The following is a 22,461-nucleotide window of genomic DNA, read 5'->3' on the forward strand; positions in this document are numbered from 1 at the left end:
TTCCTGGAACTGGAGTTATGGATAGTTGTTACCTGCCATGTGGGTGCTGGGATTCGAACCTGGGTCTTCTGCAAGAACAGTCAATGTTCTTAACTGCTGAGCCATCTCTCTAGACCAGATTAAATGTTTCTTTCTAATGGACGTGTTGCATTAGTTCATTCTGGGGTTTGAAGAGCTACAGTTTTGTTTTTAATGCTCATCTGACAAGAAACTCCTGAGCGTTGTTACTATCACATACAATCAACTGATATTTATGTCTTCTTTTTTTAAGGACCCCATCATTACATGATTTTTACAGAGTCTGTGAGAGTATTATGCATGTATGTGTTGGCCCAGTGGGCTTACAGGCATTTCGGAACAGAAGCTTTGCATACAGGGGGAAAAGAAGCAACAGGGCTTTCTTTCTGGAAGAGTCTGTTTGACCCATATATTTCATTGATAAAAGATGAGCCTGGGAAATGAATGTAGATTAGTTAAGCATGAAAACGATGAAGGCTTCTAAAAGCTGGGTCCAAATCCAGCCTTTAGTGCTTTAAACCGTGCTGGCACCTTATTCTCATCTGCAAACCAGGAAATAAAACTGGGTTGTCTCAGCTTTGCCTGCCTGCTTTGGGGTGACCTGCTTCTCTTGGGGCAGGGAGGGGGGTATGTCTCTGTATTTTGTGGTTGTGGTTTTCTTTCCTTTTTAACCCGAGGGAAAGAGTTAAGCAGATTCCACTTGCTGTACCCTGGCTTAAATGATGGTGAGCAATGGGGAGGAGGTTGGTAACAGCAAATTGCTGTTTAGAAGCAAACATGGCATTGTGCAAACAAGCAGGCTTGGTCTCCAACTGGTTGGATTTCATGGTGGTCAGCAGCTGATCCATGTAACTTACAACCTTCCTGCCTCTCTAAATGTCACAAGAATGACTGCTTGTTTATCTTGCCTTCTCCCCAGCTGTTGACTCTCTGATGCATTTACCTCCTTACCTCGACCTTGATTCCAGGAGAGTGGCCCCTTTCTCCTCCCTAGCTCTGTTTACCTTAGCCCTGCCCCTGGTGTCACCTATGAAATCTGTTGATTATTCCACCTGGTTAATGTTAAATTGCTCTGGTAAGATGATGTGTTTGTTCATAAACACAAATGCTGGGCCCCCTGTTTACTGTACCCATGGCAGCAATCTTTATTAAACAAATATTGCTTTGTTTGCGGGTGGGAGCAGCAGTTTATCCTGTAAGGTCTGTTTAAAAAGAAAAAAAAAATAACCACACACAAATACACACACAAGACTTAAATGCTAGAATTTTGATAAAGAAAAAGGGGAACTTGTCCCTGGAATGTGGTTGAAACAGACTTAGGTTTGCTTTTCTTATCTCTTGCTTGGATGAAGGGGCTGGAGAGATTAGCAACTTGTTTGGTTTTTCTAAGAGATTTCCTTAGTGTAATGATATCTATGCAGTTGTTTGCTTTCTTCAGAGAGGGGCGAGCTCTTCTGAAAGGCCACTAGCTCAGTCATAGAGCATCAGATGGCTAGAAAATTCTTTGTGGAACAAACAAGGACTTAAAAGGTATAGGAGGAAAAGTTTAGAGCTGTGAAATGAGGGCAGCGCCATTCAGAAGGTACAGTCGTTGGATTTCATTTTGTGTGCCTGCTTTGTGTCTTACGTGTTGTCATTTGGGGTTGGCTTGATCTTGGTCATTGTGTGTATCCTCTGTTAAGTCTGAGACAAGGAGGTTAACGTTTACCTCAGTGTACTCTAAAACCATCTACTGCGGTGTAAGTCTTTAACTCAGAAGGAACTGTGTGCACCCTTAACATAAATGTTTTATATTCTAAATGGCCAGTGTTTCCACCCTAACTTGTCTTTCTTCCCTATTTCTTTTAAAAAATAGACTTTATGCTTTATACCATTTGTAGTTAAGTAAGCCTCACTTTCTTAATTCTGCTTTGTGTGCAAGACTTTTGTCCCATGGGATCCTTTGCAGATAAGGCTTAGTCCTTTGTCTTGTCTTGCAGACAGCAGACAAAACTCAGCTCACGCCATCTTTGTTGTTAGATTTTTTTTTTTTTTAAGAAAAAATGATTATTACTTGCTGCTTCTGAATTTGCCTCTTCTTTAATGCCAGGCTAGACCCCCAGCACTTGCTCTGTGTTAAAGCTGCAGCCCAGGGTATGGTGCGGGTGGAGGCCAGAGGCCTCTGACCGTCAGTGGCAAATGGTGCCTTTTATCACAGAGAAGGGTTGCTAATCTATCTGGGAGAGCAACTTTCGGGGGTAAGATATGTATGAGTATCTATTGGAGTTTTTGAAGGATAAAATTAAATAATTGTTCCTTTCATATAACAGAGAAACGCAAGCAACAGAGTCCTGATGGCATGCATTCATTGGGTTGCCGTGTTGCTATGAACATATTGTTCGCTTTGGCCACCTGAGTGGTTAGGGGCTGCAGGCAAAGCGGCAGACACATGAAGTGTGTCATCGAACACGCCACTCATTAATGGACATGATGAATCTGGCCTTGTGTACATTAAATTATATGAAATATGGAAATGAAAAAAAAAATGCTTCTCTGAGCTGGTTGCTGGTCACTTTATTCTATTGGGCTCTTTATGGGCGAGTTCAGCCATTTGAATGTTCTAATGATTAAAGTTCAGCCAGCTTTGTTAGTTCTCAAACTTAAAATCTATTTTCTTGGGTAGGCACACTTTTTAACTCTGTTCTCCGAAACACCTGGCCCCGTCATGCCTGACCTTCAGCGGCTTCCTTGTGGCAAAGCAAACAGCCTACCCTGGATTGGCAAAATTCTCTTTCGGTCTCCTTTAATGACGTTAGCAAGGCTGTCTTAATATGCTGGGGAGTGGGTACACATTCTCATTGATAGTGTATTTCCTAGCTGGGGCCTTCTCAGTAACATAGCTTGGCCACAGTTGCTATCACAACAGTACCTAACCTCCTGTCTACCGACAGAAAAGAGAAAGATCCATTGGAGTCAAATATCTAAAACTCTAAGCTAGACATATGCAGTTTTCAGAGTTGGGGGGGCTTGTTGCCTAGGCTCACTGAGGACTTATCGAGATCACAGTGTCCAGAAAGCTTGCTTAAGATGGTGACAGTGGTTCTCGAGACCATTGCTGCCATGGTATAGTGAGGAATTCTTTCTTCTTGGAAATGTGAATCCTCCTGTTTTCATACTGAAAGCCTGATGAAGAAGGGAAACCATGGCTTTTGTTAGGAAGATTATTTTATTGCCAGCCTATTCTGCCAACTCTATCCTACGTCATGGCTTACAGGGGAAATTAAACATCCTGTTCTCTACCATTTCCAGTCCGTCTGAATTGCTTTTGTATATATTAAATACTCACCACCATGAGTTAGGATAAGGTCTTTTTTTCCTTCCTTTGGGTGAAATTATCTTGAATTTTCAATAACTGAGACAGTCCTATTTCTACTGAGATTTAGCATGACTCTCCTGGGTATGGTGGTGAATGCCTCTAATCTCAGCACTTGGGAGGCTAAGGCAGAAAACTGAGTAAAGACTGGCTTGTCTATGTGGTAAGACCCTGTCTCAAACATACAAGGGTTGAGGATATATTTTACTGACAGAGTACTAGTCTAGCATGTGCAAAGCCCTAGGTCCTATCCTTAAGCTCCACAAAAACAAAGAAAGAAAGAAAGAAGAAAAGCAAAGGAAAAGAAAAAGACAGCATGATTTAATGATTCAAGTTACTGAACTTCAAGTTGCCACAAGTTACTCCTTCCAGATAATTACAGGAAGTAGAGTGTCTTTCAAAGTTGGCAAAAAGTTGATGACTAGAACAGACGTCAGTTCTGTCTGATCAAGACATTGGACTTGGTTTTTTCAGTCATGTAATCATGTAGTCACAAATCTAGCAATTCTTTGTCAAATTTCTCTTATGTGGAAAGAGCACTTGGAAACAAAATTAGAGCTAAAAATTTTTATTATTTAGTAAGTGAAGCAAGCTGAAAATGGAAATGTGTATGCATGTATGTATGTGAGTCTGTGTCTGTGTCTGTGTGTGCATGAGTGTGGGGAGGCCAGAGGACAGTTTGGGGGATTATTCACTCCTCTGGAATGTACATCTTATTTTGAGAGCATTTTCCTGACTGCCCTGGAGCTCTCACCTAAATAGGCTGGACTGGCTGGCCAGCAAACTCCAGGGATCTGCCTGTCTCTGCCTCCCCAGCACTGGGATCACAAGTGTGTACCACCATGCCCAGCTTTCTGTGTAGGTTCTGGATGTAGACCTCAGATCCTTAGTTTACAAAGCAGGAATTTTACTGATTAAACCCCCTCCCCAGCCTGAAACGGAAACTGTAATCTAAGTGTCTCCCTCTCCATTTAGATGATAAATATAAACTCTGGTTTAATTGATGAGCACAAACTGGTTTCTATGATTTCTGATTTTTCCCTTTTATAAACTGGAGGAAGGCAAGACAGTCACTATATTACAATGTTGAAATGAAGGATAATTTTGTGACCTTCAGCTAGGGTGCCTTGCCCCTTGTGTTGGATGTCCTAAACCTGGGCATCTGAGGTGCATCCGTTGTATGTGTGTCTGCGCCTCCATCGTTGCATCAGATTCTTCACTCCCAGCATCCCGAGGGCAGGATAGGAGTCATCCTTTTGCTTGCTAGGGTGAACTGATCAGTTTCCCTTGCCTTTGGAGATGATACCCATCATCCCATGGTATTCACCCTGGTCATTGAGACCTGTGCCCATTCCAGCTTTGCTCTTTTCTCCCATATGACACAATAAGGGGCCACATGGGTTTTGTTTTTGTTTTAAAACATGCATTTGACAGCTCCATTGCTCCTGAACTTTTTCTAACTAAAATTCCAGATTTTCAAAAGATAGATCTAGACCTCCATAGTGCGTGATAATGTTGATAATACATAAATCATTTTTAACAACAGGTAATATGCATAATTTATGGTGTTACAGTGCTATCTTTCTGATATTTATGATGGATAATGCTCAGTTTTTGCCCTCATATTACTGCTTTAAATTATACCACAAGAAAATTAATGAGAAAGTAGATTTATGGGTTTCATTTGTTTGTCAATTCGGAAATTAATTGGGTGTTAATTTTAGCCGTCCCTCATCAGACCAGGACTTTAGTGTGTGTGCATTACTTTGCATTCATTGTAGCTTACCTCCCATTTACTGTGGGTCACTAGCTTTGCATACATTAAAATAGCCCTGAGGCTCATTCCCTTGATTACTTTTTGAACTGCCATGCATTAGAAAATTTACGCCTTTCTGTTATAATTATGAAAACTTGGTATTGGAAGATGGTGCCTTCATAACACAGTCAGCACCCCTGACTTCTCTTCTTGCACTTGGCTCTTGGGTGGTCTCTCCTTAAAATGGGAATGGTGGGGGCTGTGGAGAGACAAAGGCTGGGATTTGAAGGGTTCATTCATGGTTTGTCCAGGTGATCGCAGGGGAGAAAATGAATGAGCTGTTGTAATAGTCTCTTGTTTGGTCTGTCCCCAGCCCCTCTTACTTTCTTTGCTGTTCTGCTGTGCTGTGCAGAGCCACTCCTTACTGTGTGGCTAACCGGGCTTCCTCTGTCAGCCTCTCTCGTTTCTTGTTTCCTAACCCCGAGTGTGGTCCCTCTAGTGCACCTTCCACTCTTCCCTGCTACCAGGTGAAGGGTAACAAACACATGCCTTATCGTGAGGTCTATGATGTCCCTAGTCCCACAACTTGTCCACAAGAGCCTCCCACTTGCCTCTAAGATGTTGTCTGCTGTTTCATTTCCTCTGTCTTGAATGGGAGCAACATATAGGTAATTAGAGGATGGAGCCGACTTAATGTTCCAGGCCACCCCCCGCCCAAATAGCTGTACCTTGTTCCTTGAAACCCCTTTGTTTGCCTTTTGTTGCCCTACAAACAAGTTCATTTGCTCAACAGAAGGAAATATATAATTTTTCATCTTACTTAAGGCAGGGTTATCTTTTTTTCTTGAATGTTAAATACATGATTATTGATTATCAAGGGTTTAGAAATCTTGATACATCATGAGTAACTGATAAGTCCTTTTCTGAGCTGGAGAGATGGTTCAGTGGTTAAGAGCACTGGCTCCTCTTGCAGAGGACCCCGGTTTGGTACCCAGCATCTACATGGTGGCTAAAAACCATCTATAACTCCAGTTCCAGGGAATCCAATGTCCTCTTCTGGCCCCCACAGGCATTGCACTCACAGGTACACTTACATACATGCAAGCAAAACACATCCATAAAATAAGTAAAATTTGAAGAAAAAAAAAGTTCTCCTAAAAATAAAGCTAGCCTACCTCCCACCCTTATACTTTTTCAGTCTACGAACTATTAAGTAACTGATCAGAAAGTAAGAGATATCATGTTCAGTATTTCTGAAATCATGATATTCATGGTTCCCTCCCTGGCTCCCTCCCTGGCTCCCTCCCTGGCTCCCTGGCTCCCTGGCTCCCTCCCTCCCAAGCTTTGTTGTCTCTTCCACAATGCATCCCTTTCCCTTCTTTTCTAGGATATGATGTACAGTGAAGAAGAGGGTTTTCCCCTTTGAATGGGTGGTGATGGTGGTATAGGATTCCTCTAATCATTTTTCTGACAGTGACTTCACCATGAACATCTCTTCTGCCCATAGCAGTAGAAACATATTTTACAAAACTATGTTTGGTTTAATTTATACATCCTTTTGTGAACAGACCAAGTTCTTTAAGGGCATTTGTTCTGCTTCATATAAATAATTGATCAGCCAAGTTAATTTACTTCTGCCTGACTTGGTCAACCTTAATTAACTGCTCTGGAATCAAGACTGAACTTTTTGTTAGCTTAAAATCTTTCACAAGCATGATAACAAGGGCTTTATTTTCCCTAAATTTTCAGCATCAACACTGTAACCAAGGAAATAATCATAATAATAAAGCCACGCTTTAATTTACTATAAATACATTGGCCTGGACATTATGAATTTTCCAGAAGGCTTCCACAGAGCAGCTCTGTTGGCAACAACAATAAACAAGCATGCAAAGCTCAGTTCTTATCCTTTTTCTGCAAGTTCCCCCAGAACAAAATGGAGTATTTGAAATTGCAGGCTCTGCCATAGTTCTAAGCAAGAGGAAAAATGGATGCTTTGGGCTTCCGTATGCCCACCTCCCAGCTGCTATGGCATGGCAGAGTCGGCCCTTTTAAGGTAGCAGTAGATGAATTGGGTGTTTTAAGCAGGTCCTGCTCATGGGGAGAAGCTGTAAGGGAGATGGGGTAAAGACTTGGCCTCATTCTAGAGACTGGACAGGTTAATGGGTATGGCTTGCTGAGTCCGCCATGTGCCTGGCCATCACATTCAAGCACCATAGACACAATAGACACGTTGTGTCATATTCTCAGTTTGTCATGGAGCAAGATGGTCCTTTGGTAAGCGGGGCAGAGGTTATGCAAGCAGAGTTCCTGGGACACACATGCTTCCCCTAAGAAAAGAGGGTAAAGTGCTTCGTAGTGGAGACAGTCTTCTCCCAGCCATGTGCTTGTTGTCAGCTGACTTTGACTGTGTAAAGTCAGAAGAAAAAGAAAGATTCAGTTGTTTCCTTGAAAGGGCTCCTGGGCTCCCTGTATGTATATTAACGCTTTCTCTTTGCCCACCTGCCACCCTTTTGTCTTCTGGAATTTCTTTTGGCTGATTTATTCATTCACCAAGTAGCCAAAGGCTCCTAAGAAGAAAGTCTCAATCATTTATTGGATGGACAAGCTCATGTCCGAGATGGTGAGTCATTATGACTTCATCTGTCTCAATCATGGGAGCATCAGTTTTCTTGTCTATGAAATGGGGATAACATTTATGACCTTATCTTCCCCTTGGAGACCTGTTGGGAGTTTGAGAAGTGTATCAGATGGGTTTATATAGAGACATAAAAGCATATTAACTGGCTTGGGATGTTTGACAGAAGCATTCCTGGCCCAGACGCTGTTGGAAATGCTCTTAGACACAGGCACTCATTTTTTACATGTGCTTTTCAAAAAGCTGTTTTCTCCTGATTGATGTGGTACATTATGGGAAATTTTAAATCTTCCAGCCTACCTACTACTGTTAGCACTTGACTAATTAAGGACATCCTTAGACCAAAATAATCTTTTATACGGTTTTGGTCCCAAAGCCTGCACTCTCACAAACCCGATTCACAAGCCAAGCTGCTTGGCTCCACGCCTGCCCAACTCGTACTGGCGGACTTGGCAGTCTTCTCTGGAACTGAGCAGAGCAAAAGCAGAGGCTTCTCATAGAATTGTGCATCAGAAATGGTTCTTACTCCACCCACCAGGATGGTGTCACCCAAGGAAACCAAAGTGGGGACAGGCTCCTAGACACCTGCTCTCAGGCCCCACATCCACCCAGTCACGTGGTTTGAAGGCAACACTCCTCTATTGGTTTGTTTCATCAGGACAAAATGTATGGCTGTATATGCTGCAGTCTGGGGCAGGCATGGAGACATGTACAGGCAATACATTTGTCTTTTGAATCTGCTTTCTGACATGGGCAGGCTTTCCAAAAGGTGGGAAAACATCTGTTCTATTTAGATATATGTGTGTCATAACTAATAGTTAAAAGGATTTACATGCTAACTACTCTAAGGCACATATTCCCGTGTTTTGACATGGAATTTAGGGTGTCTTTTTTACTAGGCTAGTGCTCTACCACTGATCTGCCTATTACCTGTTCTCTTAAGTGCCCAAACACTACAAATGGCATGTGTATAGAAGAAAAACTGAAACACTGAGAAAAATAACCCTAGTTTCACCCATTTGGGTTTGTGGAGATGAACAAGATATTTTTGTCTTGTTGCCTATTTTATCTATCTATCTATCTATCTATCTATCTATCTATCTATCTATCTATCATCTATCTATCTATCATATCTATCTATCTATCTATCTATCATCTAATCTATCATCTATCTATCTATCTATCTATCATCTATCTATCTATCTATCATCCGCAGCCCTGGAACTCTCTGTGAAGACCAGGCTGACCTCGATCTCACAGACATCTACTTGCTTCTGCCTCCTCCCATGTGCTGGAGTGCTGGGATTACAAGCATTGCTGGGTTAAAAGGCATCGCCACCACACCCAGCTCTGTCTTGCATTTTAAGGAAGGAAAACACTGTCTTTCTTTTCTTTTCCTTTTTTTTCTTTTCTTTTGAGAGGTGTTTTGTTTCCCTGGGTTTTTTGTTCTGTTTTGATAGATTCTATTCTGTGGGCAGTAAGGAGCTGCATGCAGTTTCTAAAGGACAACAATTATTAGAAGGTCTGATCCAAAGAGTGAATCAGCTGCTGTTTCTGAGTTTGCTTCACACCTGTTAACAAAAAATGTCATTCTTAATCCACTCCAAAATCAGATTAATTAAAAAAAATACACCTTCAGGGGCTGGAGAGTTGGCTCAGCTGTTAAAAGCACTGGTTGTTCTTACAGAGGACCAGGGTTTGATCCCCAGCACCCACATGGTGGCCAACAAGTCCTAACTCCAGTTCCAGGGGATCCAACACCCTATTCTCACCTCCGAGGTCATTGCACAACACGGGTGAAGTTATACACATGCAAATAATACACTCATACACATAAAATAAAATATTTTTTTAAAATATGTCTTCGGGTGTGCAAACTCTGCATTGTAGCTGCGTCCTATTATGCACACAAGGAAATGAAGGTGTGAATTTTTTGTTATTACTCTTCCATTGGGGTTTTGTGCAAGTTTCAGTAAACAGGCTTCCATCAGTTTTTATCAGAAGGACAATCTTCTGCAAAAGTGTCCAGAATGTTTAAATTTTACTTTCGTCACATTCGTGCAGTAGGGGAGAAATAGGTGCTACCACCTACCCGGGTGTCCTTCTGTGATGGGGACAAATTTGAATGAAATGTCTTTTGTCCTTCCATCTGGGGTTGGGATTTCACATTAAAGTCTTAATTATTCAGGCATTTCTCAGCTTTGATGTTTGAACTGACTGTTTCCTTTAGTGACTAATATTTTTCCTTTCCAAGTCCGAGTCTGTGAACTTGGCTCATAACCCTGTACCTCAGCCTTCAGAAAACAAGCTATGTGTAAAAGCTTTGACATCAAAGTGAAGTTCTACCACTCCTGAGCCCACCATGGCTAGCTATGATGCAGAGTGGACAAATTAAAGTAACACATGCGGCCTTGGTTTTATTTTATTCTTTAAAAAAAGAAACCTTTTGTATGTGGGTGAGTGCAGGCACCTGCATGTCTGTACATATGTATAAAGATCAGAGGACAACTTTGGATGTCAGTCCTCACCTTTCCACTGTGTTTAAGGGTCTCACACAAGTGTCTGTTTGCTGCTACATTAGCCAGGCTACCTGGCTGATGACCTGGAGATTCTCTTGACTCTGAATCTCATTTCCTACAGGTGGGCTGGGAATTCAGACACTTGCCATGCTACATCCAGGTTTTACCTGGGTTCTGGGATCTAACTCAGCTGTCAGGCCTGTGTAGCAAGTATTGTTATTCACTGAACCATCTTCCCAACCCAAACCTCAGTTTTCTTATCTGAAAACTGGGGCTAGTTATCGTTATCGGAAACTACAGAATGCACATAAATCCCCTGTATTGTGGTGGTGGAACACAGTACTTGCTATCCATAGATAGTAACAGTAGGTATCAGTAAATATCCTTTGTCATAGTTGGACACTTTAATTGAGCCCTGAGCTAAACTGGCTTTTCAGGATAATGGTGCTGTGCTCAGTCAGAGAGTAACAAGAGTGAAATAGTGGTGCCAGGTTTGTTGGCCCTTGCCAGTAATACCCTCACCTGGGCGGTTAAGACAGAAGCATTACAAGTTTGAAGTCAGCCTACATAATGGAACCTGATCTCCAAAAACAAAAATAAATAACTAAAAGGAGATAACATATCTATTTCTCTATTTTACACTATATATTTTTTCTAGTAGTCATTTTAGCACTTTGTTTTTTTAATTAATTTATTTACTATTCGGTAATACTGAGGATTGAACCCAGGCTCCCACACCATCCTGGCAGTCAGCAATTCACCACAAGAAAAACTAACATTGAATGTGATTTCTCAAGAGAGCCCAAGCTGTATAACAAAGATCATAGTCTGAATTTCTTCATTGTCTGAAAAGTGGACCTTCTTTTCGCTCCTATTTCTAAAAGTGGCCTATCTTACAGGAGTGACCAATTTTGAACTGCCTGAATAATACCAAGGATTCAAAATCCTTAAAAGCACTTTGGGCGTTTGACTACAAGGTTTTCAGCACAAATTCCCTCAAGGGGCCTCGTCATAGTGTGTGTCATCACTTGAGAGAGCGAAATTGGAGAATATTTCTTCTCTAAGAACTTTGCATTGCCCAGAGCACCTGCAACTGATAATATTTAAAGTTATGCCTTGTGTGATGATTTACTCTGTTTTTAAGCAAAACAACCAAATATCATTGGAGACTTTGACTCCTAAATTCTAGGCTCACCTGAAATGATTTTTCCTAAAGTTAAACCATACTGGAACTTGAATGGGGAGTGACATCTCTGTACTCCTAAAGAAGGGGAACAGTCCACTAATGAGGGAAAACCAGAGTGAAAGGAAACAACAACTGTTCCCAGAGTCTGGCAGCATGTAAGAAAGAACCCTTTTCCTTATGGACAACTGTTTTTAACAGCTGCTTTTTTTCTCTCTCTTCTTCACCCCCACCCCTCTGGAAATCTTTCTCTTAGGTTTTTGAGTCATGATGCAAGAATCTGGGTCTGAGACAAAAAGTAACGGATCAGCCATCCAGAACGGGTCAAGTGGTGGCAACCACTTACTAGAGTGTGGGGCGCTTCGTGACGCCCGGTCCAACGGGGAGGCACCTGCGGTAGACCTGGGGCCTGCAGACCTTGCCCACGTCCAACAGCAGCAACAGCAGGTACTTGCCTGGGAGTCGGGGTGTGGGTGGGAGTTCAGCCACTGTCCATGTTTTAGGTACATCTTTCTCTCTGTAAGCAGCATCTTCATAGGCACCAGCCTTCCATAGATCCTGGTGCCTGGCTTCAGAGATTCATTTTCCAAGCCTTGGGAGCATAGACCTAACATTGAGTGACTCTCAACACTTCACCTAAACTTTAACCCTTTGTTTAAAATTACTCTTTGGAAAAATGGCCATCTATACTTTAGATAAATGATCGAGAAATACAATAGTAATGAAAAAAAACAGGGTTAAGCCTTGTGAAGAAAAAAAATCAGAGATGAGAGATGAAAGAAATGAAGAGACACGGGGGAAAAAGTAGGTAAATGATGAGAATAGGAAAAAATAGAAATACAGGTGGACCTGGTAGATAACGGGCCTCTGTTTCTAAGGCAGGCCTCAGCCTGGGAAAAGATTTCCCCTACTTGGAAGAAGGGTATGGGTATTTGGATACATTTCTTGGATTCCTGGGGCAGATGCTGTTGGCTAAGCCTTAGTGGTGTTTTAACTCATCTCCTGTTGTGGCCTCTGCAACATGCTCTTCAGTTGGGATATTCTCATTCCCATTCTTCTCCTTCCATGGTATAAATAGGCCCTTGGGAGTGACTGGTGAGACATTTCTCAATGGTACAGGTGACCCAAGAAGACATGGTATTATGTTGGCAAAAATCCAATTTTAAATGCACTTCCTTGAAGACTGGCTTTGGCTTCCCAACCTCTGGGATCAGACAATATTGTGAATTTTTGTTACTGATAACAGACAGTGGTTATTGCATTTTTTTTCTGTCCTTCGTGCCTCTGTTTTGTTCATAGCTATGGTACTATTTGTAAACAGACATTAAAAAGAAAAAGAATGAGCTGATTTGGTGGTGAACTTCTTTAATCCCAGGACTTGGGAGACGGGCAGCAGATCTCTGTGAGTTCAAGGCCAGTCTGATCTACAGAGCCAGTTCCAGGCTAGCCAGGACTATATACTGAGACCCTGTGTCAAAAAATAAATACATAAATAAAACTAAAAAGAATGATACATCTTGGGAATTTCTGTAAGTTTTTCATAGAGAAATTGAGAAATGCTTTAAGAGAAGTAAATCTTTCAAACTGCTTTTTTTTAAAAAAGAACTTTATTACTTTTTAATGTATTTATTTTTATTTCCTGTGTATTAGTGTTTTACTTACATGTAAGTGCACGTATGTGTACAGTGCCTGCAGAGGCCAGAAGAGGGTGTCAGGTCCCCTGGAACTGGAGTTGCAGATGGTTGTTAGCTGCCATGTGGATGCTGGGAACTGAACCTGGGTCCTCTGCATGAGCAGCCAGTGCTCTTAACACTGAGTCATTTCTCCAGCCCCTCAGACTACTTTCTTAAAATCTGAATCTAAGATCCATTCCTGTTAGGCATAGAGCTCCTTGCTAAGACTTTTTCCCCCTTGGTTTGTTTGGCATCCTTTTATTTTTTTGGACAGATTCTCATGTCGTCCAGGCTGGTCTTGGAATGACTATATAGCCAAAGCTGACCATGAATTCCTGACCTCCTGCCTTCACCTTCCAAGTTGTGGGATTATAGGCATGTACTAAAATATAAGGGGTTCCTAGACAGTGGGCCCATTAAAAATTGGTAGAAGCAACATTCGACTGTGGAACCCGTCAGGTGGAAAAGGCAAGAAAAGAGAACAAAAGGGAAAGGGGCAGACTAGCCTCGTTTTAGTTCAGAGGCTTCCTGTGAGTGACTTGATCTCTTTCCTTGTCACCCCGACCATTTCTGCCTCCACCTCAGGCACCCTATGAGCTAGAATTTACGATGCTGGTGGTGTATTCATTTTGTACATTTAAATTAATGCAAATTGCTGAATTCTAACCAGTGAAATTGTTAGCAAAACCCAGCAGCAAATGGCAGTAGGGTATTAGTGCTAATGTACATTTATGTGATATTCTCAGCTATTGATGGTTAGATAAATAGTTGGTATTTTTTAGAGCGCATTTTCTATGCCATTACAAGAGAGAAGTCAAGATCTTTATGTATCTTTATGAAGTAGTTGAGATAGAGTTATTGACTGATACGATTTGTATCCCGAGTAATTAGTATTTAGAGTGCATTAGCTAAATAAATGAGTGATTGACTTCTTTTGAATTTTACCTGAAGAACTGACAAATATTCAGAATATTGAAATATTTAACCAAGGGGCCAGCAGGATCTCAGCAGGTAAAGGTGCCAACAAGTCTGAGGACCCAAGTTTGATCCTTGGAACCCACACTGTGGAAGGAGAGAACCAATTCCTAGAAATCGCCTTTCATCCCCCACCCCCAAACAGACACAGGAATGTAATAAACAGTTTTAAACAAAAACTAATTGCACAGATTAGATTTAATAGGCCTTAAAAAATAATAATTAAATAGAAGTGGGAGTAGTTAGGTGGGGGTGGAGGGGATCTGACTGTCATGAAAATACATTGTAAGCAAATCTCAATTAAACAAAAATCTCTTTAAACCAGCCCTAAAAATTTACATATTCAATACATCTACCGCATTCTCTCTCTCTCTCTCTCTCTCTCTCTCTCTCTCTCTCTCTCTCTCAGCAGTGACAAGTGAACTGCACATAAGAAAATTCTGGAAGCACATTTCAATCCATCTTCCTTAAAAATAATCAGTAGTATAACTAAGTTGTTATAATGTCTTCTTTACCTTGGCTATGATCATTTTAGAAAATTTGTTGTCATGGATATTGATACAAAGTTTAAGTATATCATTTTGATTGCATTTTGCAACTAGAAAAAATACTTCACAGTAATTTTCTGTCTATTGGCCATTGATATGTTTGAGGAAGAAAGATATCAGTTCGGTCTGGGATTGTGGCTAAAACCCCACTTTTTGTGGCCGGCAAACCCTTTTAGGCCTTTTAAAATAAAATGTTGACAGCTGTTTTGATTCCCTTATGTAGTTTCTTAACAGGTTGCTGGGGAAAAGGGAAATCTGTACGTGACGGAAGAAAAGGTACAGGCTTAAAAACACTTCACAGGCTTGAAGGTATCAGAGCTTTCTTCCACACTGAAAACAACACTTAAACAGCTTGGAGAAATTGTGAGTGTCACGGGTGGACCTGGGTGGTTTTCGTCATCTTTCTGCCGCAGGTTTTTACTTGAGAGACTACCAGCATGAGAAAATCCCAGCCATGCTGAATTCATTACCGTGGTAGTCACACAAAACCACGGATAAAATTTCAATAACTGCAGGCCACAGTTGAGTAAACAGTTGCATTGAAATTTAATTCCTGTTGACTTTTCCCCCATTCCTCGCCAGGGGCACATTCTGATTCTGTAGTACAAAGACAACAGGGGTTACAGCTTTGATTAATGTAGGACAGTGGAGGAGAATTAGAACTGTAAAATATGTCACAAGTCTATGGCACACAAAGATCTGGCTTCAGAAGGCCTGGTGTAAAAATGAGTTAATTACACCGGGAGTTAAACTGAATGTTATAGAATTTTCCACTTGCACCCGAGCCATGGGCGAGATAGGGGGAATTTAAAATAAGGAAATGCAAAGCTCCATGTTTGCTTCTTATTGCCATTCAGGACTCCAAATTATAGAAAGTGCCCTTTTCAGAAAGTAGGGCTCTGACGAAGAGTCACTCCTATAGCAGTTTCACAGGTTTCCTAAGTCCCAAGTTGAATTTGTTTTAAAGAATTGTCTAGTTGACAACCTGGAGAAATGGGAGGAAGCATGCTTTTTCAAACTCTCTTGAAAAATCAGAATATCTGCTAACCTTGGGCGACTGTCCCACAAGGGCAGCAGCTGTTGGGAGATGAATTGCCACTCCAGACGGCAAGCCTGCACCCTTATAGTTCACCGTGGTTTCTACCCAGCAGAATGCTGCTCATGCCCTCTAGGTAGAGGAAGAGGATGCTGGTCTGGAAGACGCATCATCACTCAGAAGCTACCAGTCCAGGAGAGGTGCTGCCATTAGTTGGAGGAGCCCGCCAACACACTCTGAACTGTCTTCCTTCCTCAAAACTAAATATATTATCTATAATGTTTCAGCTCTATTTATATCTGGGCCCTGAAACTATTACAACAATGGCTTTCTAATAATGTAATTTGATAGTTTCTGAACATTCCCTTGCAGTCCTTGAGTAATTCTTTACCCCATGCCATGACTGCTCTTTACTTCCTCTTAAGCCTGCCCTGTTTCTGTCTGTAAGTTCTGTATTGGGGATCGCCTACTCCATTATGAAACTCAGCAACAAATACTATTACCGATTGTTCAAGTTTTTTTCTCTCCCTTAAAGAAAGGATTTTAAAATGTCCAGAGCAATTTCATAAACTGTGTGGATTAATGCAATTTAAAAGTCTTGAATTTTAGAAAGCAGAATTTTATTTCCATATTGCTGCAAATGAGAGCGTTTTCAGATAAGCATATTACATAGAACATAATGTTTAGAAGTTTCTCCATATACAGCATATGCTGTCAGGTCAATTAACAGAATGCATACTAGAAAATGTTTATTCAATAAAAATGAATAGCTGTTAAATAAAACAGCTATTTCTTAACAACATTCCTTTTAATGATGGGTGCTTTTGGGGGGGGGAATAAATTTTTTGGTACCACCAAAAATTTATTGTGTGTAAGTCACCGCACAGAGTGCTATGGTGGCTGTGGTTTGAGATGTGGCTGACTTTGTGTATGAAGAGAGCAGTTTATAGGGAGTCAGTGAGAAAGTCATTTGAGAAAGATAAACTGTTCTTGCAATTTGGGTAAGGCTTATTTAAGGACTATGTACATGAGGTACTTATTTTGTACAGTTTTTTTGACATTTGGTTGAAAATGTTGGACTTTTTGGTCCAAAGAGAGAATGCATGTTTCAAATAAACAAAAGGAGAAATTAGTCAGTGACTATCAGGAAATAAGAAAGGAAAAAGGGTAGGGAAGCTCTCTTCAAAAAACCCTGGGAAGGAAGAAAAGTGACCCCCCCCCCAAGTTGTGTTTGGCCAGGGAGACATTGAGGACAGTAGAGTTTTAATTGTTACACTGAACCCTGGAAGCTCAAAGAGACAGTATGAGCCCACTGGGATTTGGGTAGAGTGTGTTGTACATTCAGAGGATATGTAGAGCATACTCAGAGGAATCCACAAGAACCATAAATACTTAGGCAGTAGAATTACAGTCAGTTCCTTGTATCCATTGGCTCTGTATTAACAGAGTCACCAGGATCTAAGATTTCAGAGGGAAATTGTGTCTGTACTGAATATGTACATGTCTTCTTGTCATTAGTCCTTAAACACTAATGTAGCAACTTCTTGCATAGCATTTGCATTGCATTGGGTATTATAAGTAATAAGGTGATTTTAATATATATGGGAGGACGTGTAGGTTCTATGCAAATATATCACTGTGTCATATCAGAGGCTTGAATCCGTGGATTTTGATGTCTGCATTAGTTACTTTTCCCTTTGATGTGACTAAATACCTAAAAGAGCAATTTGAGGAAGGAAGGGTTTATTTTGGCTCACAGTTTGAGGGTACAGCCCATCGTGACTGGGAAGGCATGGCGGCAGAAGCATGAAGAGACAGGTAGCCACATTGTATCTGCAATCAGGAAGCAAAGAGCTAAGTGTTGGTGCGTAGCTAGCTTCCTCGTTTTCTTTCCACTCTGTTACCCTAGCCTGCTAGATGGTGTCACCCACATTTGCGTCTTCCCATTTCAGTTAATGCAACCTAGACACCCTCACAAATACTCTAGGTCCTCTTAGTTGATTCTAGGTCCTTTCATGTTGAAAATCAATATTAACCATTACAGTATTCAGGAGGGTCCAAGGATACTCCATAGATACCAAAGGATGTTGGGGGGAAGGACCAAAGTATCAGTGTTTTAAGGAAAGAGTAAAGAATTTGTTTTTAGCATAAAAAGATATACATTTTTTTCTTCTTCACTTTCACATGGAGCTCCTCGCTGGTGTTTGTTTTTTGGAATTACTGGTGGGTGTTGAGCAGAAGAGAGACAACAGCCTGAAAATTTAGCTGTCCCTCTGAAAACCAAGCCTGTAAGAAAGAGTTCTGGGCATCCAGACTGCACATCTTGCTTCTTCATGTGAAAAGCATCGTGTTTTTGTTTCTCATTCTTAGCCACCTTACTATGGGGACCCCAGGAAAATTCTAGGCATTATCTGTGGCCTTATTTCCAGCTTTTCACAGAGCCACCCAGATGATGTGCATCCAGATGTGTAGCTGCGAGCTGGAGGTGCCAGTGCCAGGTTAGCCTTATCATTTTGTCACTTTTCCCTTGGAAATTATGTCTTAGGAAGAACTTTGTTCAACTTTTACACTCAAGTGGTCTCTCCCACTGTAGCTGCCACGAACAGCTTTTTTGATGCTGTTGGTAAGAAAGGGGTGATCAGAACCTCAGTGTCCTAGAAGGGAAACTTCTAGAAAGGTGGTATGGAGGATGATATTATTAATACTGAGTGTCCTACTAGGAGCAAGTACTTAGATAGGAGCTGGCACTTTCCTTAGCTTCTAGGTGAAAACCTAGCTATAGCTCTAAAGGAATTCTTCTGCTGAGATACAGTCTTATCAAGGACATTGCAGAGTTCAAATTTATAGCAAATATTGCTGTACAAAAACTTTCATTAGGCATCAGTGGTACTCAAATGTTAGTGATAACCAAACAAATCAAAACAAAGGAAGAAAGGAATGTAGATAATTCTAGCAAATAAAGAAAAAGCCACAACAAAAACAAAACCCCACTTTTTCTTAATAACTTTGGTGGCTATTTCTGGAAAAAGCATATTTCACACTGAATGCTAAATTTAGTTCTCTCTTCTTTGTTAGTTTAGACCCGCCTTCCATCACAGTGTTGTTGTCTAAGACTTAGTTAGCTTGGGATGTGAGAGCCTTGTATGAAGTTCTTTCAAGTTTTGATTACTAAACAGTTGTATATCATTCATCTCTCCACAGGAGATTAAAATGGCATGAAAAGCCAAAGGGGGGGGGGAAGGGAAAGACTCTATACACAAGGGAGACAGACCCCAGAAGCCACATCTTATTAGAAGTGAAGTGTCTCCTCATGAGTTCAAGAGAAAATTTTGCTCCTCTGAGAAGGTCATTTTAAGCCCTGACCTGTAAGATGATGATGATGATGATAAAAATCCTCTCCCTCTCACTTGTCTAATCAGGGAACTCTTTTGAACTCTGAGGAGTTAGGACTTTAATGCTAATTTGTTGACAGATTGGCTTCAGTGATTGCAAAGAGTTTGTTTTGCAAAACTGGCAGGCTGCTATCTGCTCTCTGATGCCTGAGAACTGATTTTGCTGTTTTGTAACTGCCTAGTTTATTGACAAGTAGAGCTGAGCAGGCAGAATCGGAATGTTTGGCTAATGTAAACCTATAGTTCACCTGATGGAGTCTAGTGTACCTTTAGGTGGTGCATAGATGACTTGATAAAAAGGGTTACAAAGTGACTGCTTTTATGACAAAGAAGATTAGCTCTATAAATGCAGGTGCTGCATGGAGCCACAAGAAGGAAGTTTATGTCGAGAGTTCAACTCTGTTCGAAACTTTCTTTTCATCATGTTGTCTTTGAACTCAAATCTATTGTAATTATGAAATGTCACTTGTGACATTCCAAAACCCTTTGCTAAACATTATGTTTGATTCGGTTCACAGAAATACAACCATGTGTGTGTGTGTTTTACCCCCTTTCTCATGAGAAAATGTGGTAAAGTCAATTTCCTCTACTGTCTACCTTTGCAGCTCTGTTGCATGTGAACTAATAAATGTACTCCCCTACAGGGCAAGGACAGGCACATGTTAGTTTATTGCCACTGTGACCAAGTACCTGAAAGAAACTGTGTAGGGGAAGAAAGATTTGTTTTGGTTCACAGTTTAAAGGGTTTCAGCTCATGATCCTTGGCTCTATCCTTTCTGGACTCATAGTGGAACAGAACATAACGGCAGTGGGACATTGAACAGTTGTTGGTGGACAGAAAACAAAAAGGTTACAGAGGGGATGAAGACAAGATTCAGCCCCCAAAGACATGCCATCAGTGACCTGCTTCCTCCAGCTAGGCCACCTCCTGATGTTCCCAGAACCTTCCAGAATAGTGCCACTAGCTGGGGACCAAGCCTTCAGTACATGAGCCTTTTGGGGGGAAGGCAGGGAACTTCTTTTCAAATCTTAATAAGATGGAGCATCCCTGATCTGAAATTCCCAAATCCAAAAATGTTTGCAGTCCAAACCTAAGTCCTGACACAATGCTAAAAAGGTTTCAGATCTGGGGCCTTTTGGGAGTTTGGATTGCTTTTTAATTATGAATGTTCAACCAATAACTAAATCTGCAGATAGTCCAGTGTCCAGAATATTCCGAAATCTGGACGCTTCTGGTTCCAAACATCTCAGACAAGTATCATCCATCCTGTCCTAACTATTTCTCTGCTTTGGCCTCCTGAAGTTTATTTCTTCATTGGTTTACATGTTTATTCTACTCTTTATTGCCCTCCCTGTGATGAAGGCAATATGGGACCCGAACAGATGTGTGACCACTGAGAAGCAAGGGGGGACACCAGAGTAGCTGAGGCGGTAGAAAGCTGGCCAGGAAAGGATGTGGCAATACACCTGTGCAAGGCCTGCTTCCTCAGCCTGAGGAGACTTCTAAGGAGGAGCCAGGTGGTTCCCTGAAAGTAAATTATAAGGTTGGACCTGGTCTGGCTTAGAAGGGAAGGAATCTTTGGGAGAATAGTAGCCATTGGTTCAGCCTTTAGTATGGCCAGTAACCATGGCCTTTCAGGTGGGTGTGGTGCACATGCCCATAATCCCAGCACTTGGGTTGTAGAGATAGTAGGAACAGGAGTTCAGAGTTATACTCAGATATATAGTAAATCAGTTCCAGTTCTAGACCAGCCAGGCCAACATTGAGACTCTGTCTTTAAAAAAGAAGTTCTCCTAAATGCTTGAAAGTCATTGTTGATAGTTGTGATTATATATGTTTATTTCGATTAGTATTATCAAGTCCCTTTCCCTTTAGTCTGGGCCTCTGAGTTACAATGAGTATCTCTTCCAAAAGTCACATGGGGAATGCTGATAAACTGCCTATGTTCTTATTGATCGCTGAAAGGGCTTATCTCTTTTAGAGAACAAAACTAACTAAGCTTGATCTTTGATAAAGTCTCTGTTCCATATTGACACAAGTGTCTTAGAATGTATTTGTTAAGTGGCAAGGGGGTGGGGGAGGAGTGCGCATTGTATATGGTTTGTTGGAAAATACAGTGTGTAATTATGAAACAGCCTGTGCTATTGGAAAACTCATTTAGGAGCTGTAGATCAAGCCACTCTGAGTCCTTACTGCATTTACCATGAGCCTTACAAAAGTGAGGGAAGGTGGATGGAAATGCTATTCTTTGTAATCCCTCAAGATGGATATTTTCTAGTATCTTCTGCAGAAACTGACAGTGTGCCAACTGTGCTATAGTCTTAAGTTTCCTCTTGAATTAATGATTCTGTCCCCATTGTTAGGGGGTGTTACATGTGGAGGCCAGGGGACACCCTTGGGGTTTTGTTCTCAGCACTTTCCAAGTTGTTTTTTGAGACAGGGTCTCTCACTGGCCTGGTGCTTACACCCAGTATGCTAGGCTGACTAGCTAGTAAGCCCCAGGGATCCTCTTGTCTCCCCCTCCCCAGTGCTGGGACTACAAACCCAAGCTACCACACCAGGCTTTTTTTTTTTTTTTTTTTATGTGAATACTGGGGATTCAACTCAGGTCCTCATGCTTGTTTGACAGGTGCTTACTAGCTCCCCAGGCCCTAGATTGCTCCTTTCTTGACTGTACTCAAAAAAGATGGACTTCTTCATACAGATTCATCTTCAGTGACGGTTTCTTAAAATACAGGACTTATTCTGCCATTTCTCATCCTCCCAACCGTGGGTGCACGTCAGTATCCTATCGTGGTCCCTCCGCGATACAAGCAAGGCGTCCTCTAATCCCAGTGAATGCTTTTCCCTCTGTACTTTTGTCTTGCCCTCAACTTCTGTCTCTCCACAGTGGAGGGAAGGTGACATGATGTCTTTTTAGTCATTCAAATCCAATAACTTTTAATCTGAAGGTTAAGTAGTGAGATATAAACTAAGAGATGATAATATCAATTTTATGTTCACTGAAGGGCACAATATACCTCTTTCCAGTAGAGGGAAAATTGTGCGTAAAATGTCTTTTGCTTTTCCACAGCAGAGTCGTGCCTCTCAGAGCCAAGGGAAGAAGGATTTTTGGAGAAATTTAAATAAAATGAGATGTAGCATCATAGAGCGGGCAAAGTGGCTTCTCATGATGATAATTATTATGTATTAATTTTTCAAGGCTTCATGTTGTGGAGCCGTCTCTTTATGCAGCCTCACTTCTTGACTCTTGTTCTCCTCCCTCAGAACTCAGCAACCTTTTACAAGGTTAAAGACAGAGAGAGAATGACACAATGTTCATTCTTACCTGACTATTTTTGGTTCTAATGTGTATGATAAATAATACCCT

General features: G+C 41.3%; 1 protein-coding gene across 6 annotated transcripts in view; it reads left to right on the top strand.

The window, feature by feature from the left end:
* Foxp1 (forkhead box P1) overlaps positions 1-22,461 on the top strand; it is a 425,908-nt gene that overhangs the window by 150,751 nt on the left and 252,696 nt on the right. For all 6 annotated transcript variants that reach the window (XM_017796949.2, XM_008828278.3, XM_017796947.2 and 3 more), the window contains exon 3: positions 11,723-11,913. In XM_017796949.2, the coding sequence (XP_017652438.1) occupies positions 11,734-11,913 (180 nt within the window). In that variant the 5' untranslated portion in view covers positions 11,723-11,733. The remainder of the gene's footprint in view (positions 1-11,722; positions 11,914-22,461) is intronic.

Source organism: Nannospalax galili, unplaced genomic scaffold, assembly GCF_000622305.1.
Source record: "Nannospalax galili isolate Female #2095 unplaced genomic scaffold, S.galili_v1.0 scaffold1013, whole genome shotgun sequence".
Taxonomy (NCBI): domain Eukaryota; kingdom Metazoa; phylum Chordata; class Mammalia; order Rodentia; family Spalacidae; genus Nannospalax; species Nannospalax galili.